Here is an 11,793-nt window from a genome sequence, read left to right on the forward strand (position 1 = left end):
TTATGGCATAAGTGGATTTGCCATATGCCTTTAAATTTGGTCAATATATTCACGCGCACAGTTAACTTGTATGACTCGTAAAACAAACAAACAATTACCTTCTTAACAGTGCCTTATACGATTTTAACATATTTCCTATATATCCAGTTTATCAATGAATTCAACCAATGAACTTTCTCCTATATGAATAGTGTTTCGTTGGCAACAATAAAATGTAACTCGATAATCAATTTACGAACATTTGACATGTACTAACTTTGTACTAAGAAATCAGTGCTATAAACATCACCGAAGAATGCTCTTTGCACTCTGTTATCTTCATTTTACAAAAAAAGTCCTTCAACATTCTCTCCCCTGCGACCAGCGCGGAACAATGGTGAAATATTTGTAACTCCTCGATCCCAGAATTGTGTAAATAAAAATACAAGTGTGTAATGACGACCTTTTCGCTCCACAAGCCACCTGATGGGGAGGGTGCTAAAAACGACCCATAGCAATAAAAAGGCACATGTATTAGAGCTTTTAGACACATAGTTAATGTATTTATGTCATTTCTTTTGTCTCACTTAAGTTAGCGCCATTGTATTCAGTGTACAAAAATTGCTTCAATTTAGTTCTATTTTAAAGAGTTTGATATGAAACACTCTCGAATCCCACTCCATGGTAAAACCAAGTCCTGGTGTCCGTTTTTAGAGACCATGAGAAATTACGCCCCGATGGGAATCGAGCCGACAACCTCTTGGGTGAGAGGCAGACACCTACACCATAAGACCATTTTTAGGCAGAAACTATTTTTTTTAAAACAAACGTATATTTTTCCATCATGTTTTTTTTTCAGTTAAATGACACAGACATTGATTCATTATTAATAATAAAAGGCACCATTATTTAGTATATATTATTTGATATGACTATGCTCTGCAAAGAAATAAGCATTAGTATTTGAGGTCCCGCACTTGAAATGATTCTTCTATTTTTACCGCAAGAAAAATTTATGCCGTTTTGCCACTTTATTTCTATTCGTCATCAAAGTAAGAAATTCTATTTATGTTTAGTTTGTGTGCAAAAAGCATCGTAGCTTCTCAGAAAAGGTGATTAGTAGGTTATAAAGCTAAGAAAGCCAAAGCCATTCTCTTGATGAATAATTGCCGTTACGTTTGGGAAGGCACATCTTAAAACAATCTTAAAGAATGGTTCTGAAGGAATGTGCTTACTGGAGTGCAAACTTGCATGGAATTTGTTATAATACAATTTTTTTTTGTGAATTTGGCAGTAATTGAATCCAATAGCAAAGTAATTCAGACATGTATTCATGTGCATTTCCCATTCTTTGTTATTGATGAATTATTACTAACATGAAAAATGTACAATAAGCGATGAATAATTATTATTGATTCTTTATTAAAAATTGAAATAATGATAGGAGCTGATTTCACCATAATTTAAGTATCAATTGATCACTTACCTCGTATTGCAGAGTATGGTAGGTTAAAATACATCAGTAGTTTAATTATGCAATTAGAAGATGCAATCATTTGGTGTTAACGTCTCATTGACCATGATTTATACAATGACTAATTACTTTCTACAACCTGTTGTTTAAAGTCGTCAGCCAGATGGGGTTGTGTTTTTAAAATAATTGCCACCAGCGTCTTTTTTGTGCATATTTATGTCAGATTGTCATACGTTTTCGTAAATTGACTGCATGAACTTCATTCTCCTGCAAGAATCGTTTCTACTTTCCCTCTGTGTTTTATATGTCAGATACCTATTTTTTTATTTTTTTTTATTTACTATCATTTTGTTAAAAGCTGACTATCAAAATCACTTAATCGTTGGTTTTGTTTAATATTTTAACTATGAAAAATATAAGCTGAATGTTTTGTGATTCATAAAATTAATTGAAATTTACAAAATAAAATTCTGCCATAACTGATAGAATAACGATTCACTTAATTAAGCATGCGATAAGTTCAGCGTGTCAATGTGCAATTATTTCATTGTCAAGAGGTTCATTAGTTGTGACTTGACAAAAAAAAGCCGGGTGATGATGATGATAATGATGATGATGATGATGGTGGTGGTGGTGATGATGATGATGATGATGATGATGATGATGATGATGATGACGATGCTGAATTCTGCTAGGTGGTTTATTTCAATAATTTGAAACGGGTGAAGTATTATATAAATCATTTTCGCTGCCTTGGGAAAGTAAACTATAACACTTTTGTAGCTATGTATTTTATTGCTCTAATGACATTCTTACTTCTTGTTTAAGTGTTTTATCAACAAGCACCAGTTGTTGCTAATAACATTTGCAAAATGTATCAATCCAGCTTTCTTCATAACGTTTTGTTGAAGGGTGCCAATCATCTTCTTTTACTACAATACATGCCTTTAAATAATCGTAAAATATGTACCAAGACTGTGTTATTATAAAATAAATCGCGTAAATCATTTTTGGACAACCAATAAAAAATCCTTTAAAATAATAACATTAGATAATTAAAGAAAGTACATATTTTGAAATTGATGTTACTGTCTATAGCTAAGTTATTGTTATATTCATTAAATATGCTGCATTTAATGTTGACAGTCAAGGTTAAGCAGTACGTTTTGAAATGAGAACCGAACACCAAACATAAAGGCTTAATTATCGTATGCCCTGATTTGTTCTTTGAAATCAGGAAACACAATATAAACACAATTAAGCTCGTCAGTGCAAATACTGCCAAAAAAGGCCGACCCATCTTTTCTTGCGTGTATATATAGTGTGCTTCATTTATAGTGACCGATTGTTTGTCCGTTTTATTTTGCTTTTTAAACTCATTGTTTAACCAATCTTCATGAAACCTTATCAGAATGTGTGTTGTGTCTGGTAAAAAATAGTTCACTCGGTTAACTCGAACATTTCCATGATTATTTTATTTATGATCGGTTCATTTACGCAAAGAACCACAGAAGTCATTTGTCTTAGAAAATATTGCAAGATTTTGTGCCATATATAATCTTTTGTTTCATCCATACATTGATATTGTACTCCATTTTTGTAGGACTGAATGTTTTAGAAATTATTGCAATACTTTCTACCATAAATAATCTTTTGTTTTTATCCGTACATTGATATTGTACTCCATTTTTGTAGGACTAAATGTTTTTAGTTTTGTTATTGTTCAGGAGTAAACTTGGGATAAAACTGTTAATCTGCAGTCAGTAACGAAGATAACAAAACTATGTGAACATCGGTCGCTCTTGAACTCCGGTCGCACTGATAGCCTTTTTGTAACATCAGATCGTATTTATCTTCATTTTTTCTGTAATTGTTTGCCGTTTTATAAAACAACTGGTGAATCATACAAATTCCCTTTCTATCCCTGTATATTTTACACGAAGAGTTGCCACATTGCATCAAATGTAATTGGTATTATAGTGTGTTTGTATATAGTACTTATCGAAAGAAAAACATTTTGTTATCAGATTTATTACCATGGATATATCTAGCATGATAAAACGATGAATAATTCGTATGAGCTTAGTGTCTCCATGACTTCTTAAATATCCTTAGAGATTTATTAAGCACGCAGGCGCACACACACGCACGTTGTATACTATTATTTTTATAAAACGAGAAAAAATACTTGTGGCATGCGTTGTTTATGATAATTTCTTTGTTTGTGTATTACTAATAAAGAAATTAGATTTTTACCCATTTATTTCTATGGGTACCATTTCTATTATCGGTAAATGTTCATTGTTTTACTATTGCAACATGATGACCGTTTCCTTCGCCACGTTTGTTGTTTAGGTTAACGTCAAACATTTGGTTTTCATAAGAAACAATATATAAGCTTCAGGAATTGAAATAAATATGATTATATTTTTTATGTAATATGTGTAATTACAAATCCTTTAAACTAATTGTGACTTGTTAAGTGCATATAGCATAATAAAATGTTCATATGATGTAAAATATGTCAAGAAGTAACTATAAAAACAAGGGGCATTGAAGGTCAATGCTACTGTCAATATGAATCAGTGTCTGACCCATTCTTTTAAGTTAAAAATGCAATTGAAATTTACTGTATAAACAGCTTGTATAGCTTACAGCTTACTTATAGTCAAGGTCACTAAAATTATAAATATCAAATGTTTTCTGTTCAATAATCGGATATTTTATTTAGGAAAGGTTCAATCAAGGTCAAAGTCATTGTATGTTTTAGCACTCTTTGTTTGAACTATCAACTCCTGCAAACCTATTCTGTACATATTCATCTATCAGACTCCCTTTCAAATCATCCAAATATAAATATGTTACACTTTGAAAGAACTTAACACCATACAATACTAAAGATCGCAATCGGAAACAATTCTGACTCAATAATATTATATTTTTGGTATGTGCAATAAGCAACAAGTTTACTGTCCCTTAAATGGAAATGTCGATCTACCTTATAAGAAAGATTAACATAACATTTCGTCGTTTCTAGTCTACAAAGAAAATTAATATTATACCGAGTTTATAAATCGACTGTGAGTCATCCCAGCTGTCAGATGCTCAGATTATTCCATAGGCAATAGTGGTCGTTATATTGTAAATTGCTAAAAATATATCACGATGAGATTAACTTTCATTCTGAGAGTATAATTTATTAAAAGGGTAATAAAATTAAATATCAGAAGTTTATTGTTGCAGAGATAAAACTGTTAATCTGCGTTGTTTGCTTCATGTCACTTCCATCGTGTGGACCTGTACATGTGAAATACACACATATCAAGTTCAAATTTATAAATCTACAATACCATAATCGAGAAGAATTAATACGAGAAGAAAATGCCAAAACGTACCTCAACACTCAATTATTTATTTCCTAAATTATTTTGGCAAACACAGGACATCGGACGTTATACATCTGCAAAGGAAATCTTCAACATTTTATAACTTCTCATTTTTTTTTCAAGTGAACCAATTATTATCGAAGATCGAGAGTCAGTTGTTAACCAAGATAAAACAGCATTTGAGATATCTACATATAAATGCAGTAGCTCAAACATTGCCATGTATTCATGCGATGCTCCGGAGTGTTTACGAGCTCGTCTTTTAATGTTCCATAATGAACTTGTTGCGTGCTTTCGATACACTGTTGTTGGAAATTTCGTTAAAAATCGCCTGGTTGCCGTGTTCGATCTTTATATCACAATATATTTGATTACTTCTCTCGATACGGCACTCTATAAAAGAATGAATTAACTCGCGTTCCAGTGGGTTTTTAACTATGTTATTAGCGGTTGGGGTCGGAGGATAGCTTCTGCTACGGATTTATGTTAGGGAATCGAGATTTCATCTTTTTAAAAATCAACATTTGAAACAACACATACAGATTGATAAAATATAGTTAAAAATAATATCAGTGTATAAGGAAGAGTATTTAGAAACAATACATAAAAGAGTATCCGACTTTGTTTGACCTTCTCGTCTGATCATTTCCGTGCAAAGGTTTGTACATTAATTTAATGGATTAGTAGTACCAGCACACTATGAGTCTTAACATTTACACTGATATCGCACCAAGATCAAATATACCAATACCATTGAGTCTTGTCGTGTTCATGAAACTGGTTATATGATTTAGTCGACCAGCATAAAAGCAATTTAGGTCTCCCTTTATTGGCCTGGATTTGGGTATGTGTCTTTGTTATTTTAAAAGCATTAAAGATAAATACAGCTAATTTCTTCACAAGATTAGCATTTATTTATTAGATTTTAACAATTGAATAAATGTAAACATACTTGGTCTATCTCTATAGTATCTCTTGATATATTTAGTTTGTATTTCATTATACAATATCCATTCAAATAACAAATTATATTCGTCTTCTAACTTATTACATGTAGCGCATAATCGTTCTTCTCTTGGTAAGTTTCTCTATCGACAAGTCTCAATACCAAGCCGGTGTGAAGACGAACATAACTTTGTAAGTGTTATTCTATACTTCTGAATGATTACTTGGTTAAGACATGATTGCATTTCAAAATTTGCAAATACTTCATAAAAAGTTGATCTAGTTGAGTTTTCTAATCTGCAGTACCAATTTTCAATAAAAGTATCCTTAACTTATTTATGCTAAAGAAAATATTTTTGTTACCAACATCCTGTGCTAATCAAACGTCTTGAAAACCGAAATTGCGTATCCTATTTTGTGATATAAGAAACATTTTTGATCATATTGACGATAGCAAAGTTTGTTCACTAGAGTGCGCATGGGGTACGTATATGAACTTTATTTCTATTTTTTTATTTAAGTCCGACGTAAAGGTCTTAAGTTCGATTGTTGGCATAATCACTTTCTTAACAATATGTGTTCGAACTGCGTTACTGGATTCTAAAACAACGAAATCATACCTGGAGAAAAAACAACAAATAGTATATATATTTTTCTGCTTGCATGTTCCGTAGCTGTCTCTGTTATATCGTGTCCACGATGGCCAGTATGATTGGCAAGATTTACTTCAACTCCCTGGGCAGCAAGTGTTTCCGGCTCACGAAGTTTGACGTTTGCATGGAGTACACGTTGCCGGGCCGCTGCAAGCGGTACCAGATGACCGCCACGCTCATCAACCAAGCTTCATACCTACAGAACGACAGGCGCGTTGAAGCGGCAAGCATCACCGCCAGCATTTGAATAACAGCAATGACGATTTCAGTTCGTCACTCTATGCGATTTGGTGTTCTTACTTGTACTCTTTGTGTAAGGATGCTATCATCATTTTTCAATGAAAACATATATTTCTACTTCAAAGCGCACCACGATTGCATTTATTGTTGTAAATCGGTTTATGGTGCAATGTGAACTATGAAAATATATTGTATTGGTCTTTAAACATTTTGCAGTAATCCTTGGGATGAGGTTAAATTTAGCCATCCACACTTTAAGTATACTTTTGAGAAGGAAAGTCTATGTTAAGAACTCTCTGAACCACCCAGGACATATATAATATGATAGTTATGTTGGGACTGCATAAGGCTTTTACCTCGAAATAATTAAAGTGCATGCAACTTAAAATGTCGAATGCTTATTGCGTGGCCTTACCAGCCCACAACTTTTGCGAGGCGATTCCCCAATCAAACAAGTAGATACTTGTAATGATGTTAGGTAAGAATTGAGGGGGCGGTCAAATTGTTATTTCCTTATCTAACACTAATGAAAGAAACTTTCGTAAACTTGTCTTTGAAACATTGAATAAAAAGCAAGTCTACTATTGATGTATTGTAATAATTGGCCGATAAGACAATAATCAAACTTGTTCTTGTTCTTTTACTGTGTTTGTTTCTTACAGTACCCACTATTCAAACTTAATATATTTAATCTTAGTATATGTTAACCGTGTCTTATCTCTCATGTCTCCCTGGACTGTAAAAAATATATCCGGATCTTAATATATCTTAATATATCAGCTTTTTTTTCAAAAAAAATGAAAATAAAGACAGAATACAATGGGAGTCATGATGATTTAAAATGAATACGGCCTTTCTTCGATGAAAATAATATATTTATCTATGTTTTAACACCTGCACTGCGTTCTCGTGAAGTGATGTTGATGGCTATCGTGTAAACCATTTACTAAAATAGAACTTTCAATTGATGAAACATTCTGATAACGTTTAAAATAACAAAATAAAATTTAATGTTCATGTTATACAAGGATGTGATTGCGGGTGTTACTCAAACAGTACGTCAAGATTTTCAATTGGACTATTGCGAATGTTGATGGTTATTTATAATTGCTCTTATATTATATTTCTTGTTAAGTTCAAACCTGAATCATTTCTGAATCACCCTGAAATATTTTTTTAAAGCTAGACGTGAACAATTAAAATGGCTTCAATGATATGTTTCTAGTGACAATTCGTTCAATAAGGACGAAGTGTAATTTATTCAGCTTATTTTTAACAATTGCCATGTAACGCTAATCAGTCTTGGTATATATCGCTATAGTAAAACGATCAGTGTTTTTGCTCGTTTCATGAGACTTTCTTGCCGGTTTAACTTGTTGCCATAAGCTTTTGTGCAGGTTTAGGCGCTAATCACATACTTTAATGACAGATGGACTCCCCCACTGGAACAAAACATCCATGTCTTCGCACAGATATAAAGGATAATCGAACTGCCGTCTCTAAATAAACGTCACCAATCTAACGGGAGGCAAAGGTCGCGACCTTCAACAACAACAACCTGAAGGCAATCAATCACCGAATCCACCAAACCGTATCCCGCTGTAAGCGTTATTAATATAAAAATACTTTTCACATGAGCGCTGTTGTAAAATAAAATCAATTACTAAAATGAACAAGATTATCACACTGAGACGTATGCTGGAATGAATTAGTTTCAACTCTGTATCAACTTTCAGTGTACAAAACATGAATATGGAAAAGGCTATACAAAAGGTCGATCAATTTGTAAAATATACAATGACAAGCTACTCAGATGATGCAGTGTTAATCCACTGAAGGAAGGAAATAAAAAAATGCAACTGCGAATGATTTGTTCCGGTACTTCAGTGTAATAATTTATATTTGTTATGCTTCTAATATTTTGATGTCGCTGATTTATTTTTTAAGTGATAAGTAGGCAGAGGACACCGAAACCGAAATTCCAAAGGTATTACTTGGCCGAAAATGATTTAATGTCTCGCAGGGTTGATAGGAAAGTAGTAATTATGACTCGAAGGTGATTTCCGTTTTCTAATTATAGCAAAGATATGGTTTTACATCGGATACTTAATTAATATACACGACACAGATCGTGGGGTGACATTATTCTCGATATTTTATAGTCAAAACTAAAAATATATAACAAGCCAGAGGTGAAAAGTGCAGTTCGAGAGTGAGATCGAAGAGGGTTTAAGTAAAATAACATCAAGAAGCAGATCAAACCTTTTTCCTTTCACTTTTCGAGTTAAAGTGCCGGCACTCCCGTTCTGTAGTTTTTTTCAATACTAAGCTGCATCTTGTACGGAACAAAAACACCTCTTCTAGAAATAACAGTCAATTAACATTCTTCATATTGACCTCGGTTTACGTCTGGCGGCAATTGGCAGGTAAAAGTCAAAATGTTTTGTTTTTTCTGGCAACTATTTTTTAATGTTTTTTCATCGACTGATGAAAATCGTAATCTTCCATAGGACCATGAATGCATTAAATCCATGATCTAATAGATTCCGATACAGCTGCTCGATACGCACTTTAACAGTGATTGCAGGCTTTCAGTCAAACATGCTCAACTTAAATCACTAATATCAGCGTTTGACTGGATTTAAGGCAAACTATTATTTTATCCTTCTTCAAATGCATCGTTGCAACTCGCATTTTCCTATAAAACATTATAGTCATCCTTTCGTTTATGCAAATAGACTTGCAAAATGTGTACAAGATAATAGATGCTGATATAATGCCTGAACAGTGATTTCAGGCTTTCGGTCAGACAAAGTCCACTTTACAAAATTCTCTTATATCATCCTATTAACTGGACAAATTGTTATATTTCCTACTTCTAATACAACTTTATTATCCGCATTTTCCTATAAAACATTATAGCCATCATTTCGTTTATGCAAATAGAGTTACATAATGTGTACAAGATAATAGATGATGATATAATGCATGAACAGTGATTTCAGGCTTTCGGTCAGACATAGTCCACTTTACGAAATTCACTTATATCATCCTGTATACTGGACAAAATGCTATATATCCTACTTCTAATACAATTTTATTACACGCATGTTCCTGTAAAACATGACACATCATTTTATATATGCAAATAACATTACAAAAACTGTATTTAACTACAATATAATGTAATATGATACACTGGATAGCTTTTATGTACAATCTTAAAATCAAACCTTCAACGGTTTGATGCAGAGACGAGGACAATTTCTTCATAATTTGATACTTTATAATGACGATAAGAGGACTAATCTTACCCTTGTATGAACTTTCATTCAGATCAATAAGTTGGGTTATACATATAATGCTTAAATAGAGCTGCACATCATTATTTAATTTTCGAAGTGCGCCTCTATTTTCATAGATGACTAGAAGTCATAATGTCGCTGCAGCACCTCTTCCTTTTGAAAACGAACCTTTTTTCATAAATAAACCTACATGTCTTAATAAAGTGGTTCACCTCTATATTATTAATACAGCTACACCTCTGTAATTTAGATTTGCAACTCGTTCCCAAAAATAAAACTATACCTTTAAAATAGAAAGAAGTGCCCAGCTGTCGGTTTAAGGCGACTTTTCAAGCAAATTGTACTGCATAAGTTTATACTATAAAATTACAAAAGACAGAGTAATAGATCAAATTATTTGCGTTGATTGACGGGCGAGCATGGCTTATTTATGCAGCTACTTGCAGAGCGTGTCTTACTTGCCGTTTTTCTTGTTTATGAAGGGATAATCTATTTCATCCTTTTGATATCGCAGTCCGTTTATCACGAGAGTCTTTTTTTACAAGTTTCTTTTTATTGTATTTCATTAAGATGTTAAAATCGAAGTATATTTGAAATGGATTTTGCTTATAAAATTATTTGCACAGATTAAAGGCAAATTAAATCCGTCTACTGCATGTTATACTTCAATACAATTTTAATTCATTTTTATGATAAATGATATTTATATGTTCATAGGCCTGTTGAATTTAAATCCCTCGTTCTCACGAACCTTGAGTGCTCATGCGTACTTCATCATTTTATTTCGTCGCGACCGAGTTTTGGAAATGACCGCCAAAACTCGTTCCTCCTATAAAACGGTGGTAGACCGCAAATAGCACCTCCATCAGAACCTGTTATTAAATTGCATAAAATAAAACTTAAGCAAACCGCAGCAAAATCAGCAATAGCAGCTAATCACAGCGAGGCGAGAAATTATCAAAACTGTAATCAACATTAGAAATCGTTAACAATTCTCAACAAAATCTGCAATTGTATCAAAATTTGCAACAACTTATTACGCATTAAAAAGAGTAATCAGTTGTAAATGAGTTGTAACTTTCGTTAGCTTATTTAATGATCGGAGAACCCAATCAGGCAACTTCAAATTTTCGCTAAAATCATAATTGTATATGTATTTCAAACACAAAGTGGAACTTGATCGACACTAAAAATACATTTCTTTTAAATAAAATGATCCATCAATACTTTATATCAAAACCATTTAATGAAATAAAAATGTGTGAGAGTCTCTTACGTCTGACGTACATGTTGAAAGGAAAAAAAGACGATTTTGGATTAAATATAACGGTTTGCACAAACTGCATAATTAATGCTTAAGCACTAAAGTTTAAACGTAAACCTATCGTTTCGAACATTAAAGGTAGGTTTATGTTACCTTTTGTAAAATTGGACCCAAATCAGGGTTTTTCTCTACACATTTTTACTGTCAATGCTATTTGAGTGAATCGTTAATCATATTATTTCATTTTACATTAACTTGGTTGCAATCATAATTATCATTATTAAAAGTGCAGCAAATTTTCCCCATTACACTGCACGTAAGATTAATAAACTTCATTGGAGAAACGATGGCAACAGGTTGAAACAACTTGTAGTCCGTGATAGTCTTTATATGGCTTCGCACATAATTGAATCTCGATAAAGATCCTGCTTTCTTGTAGCGGATTTTTTACCATGCAACAGCTGTAAATTTATGTACCCTTAAACTCAGCCTGATGATGCATTGTGTTTGCATACTTTTTGTCGTTTCTTCAGTGGCAAAGTTTAAC

The 11,793-nt window shown here is 32.7% G+C and overlaps 1 protein-coding gene across 1 annotated transcript in view; it reads left to right on the forward strand.

Annotated features, from left to right (window-relative positions):
• LOC128230061 (acidic phospholipase A2 PA4-like) overlaps positions 1 to 6,684 on the forward strand; it is a 35,259-nt gene extending 28,575 nt beyond the window's left edge. The window contains exon 3 of the mRNA XM_052942058.1: positions 6,450 to 6,684. Coding sequence (XP_052798018.1) covers positions 6,450 to 6,684 — 235 coding nt within the window. The remainder of the gene's footprint in view (positions 1 to 6,449) is intronic.
• The last annotated feature ends 5,109 nt before the right edge of the window (positions 6,685 to 11,793 follow it).

Source organism: Mya arenaria, chromosome 4 (assembly GCF_026914265.1).
Source record: "Mya arenaria isolate MELC-2E11 chromosome 4, ASM2691426v1".
Classification (NCBI taxonomy): Eukaryota; Metazoa; Mollusca; class Bivalvia; order Myida; family Myidae; genus Mya; species Mya arenaria.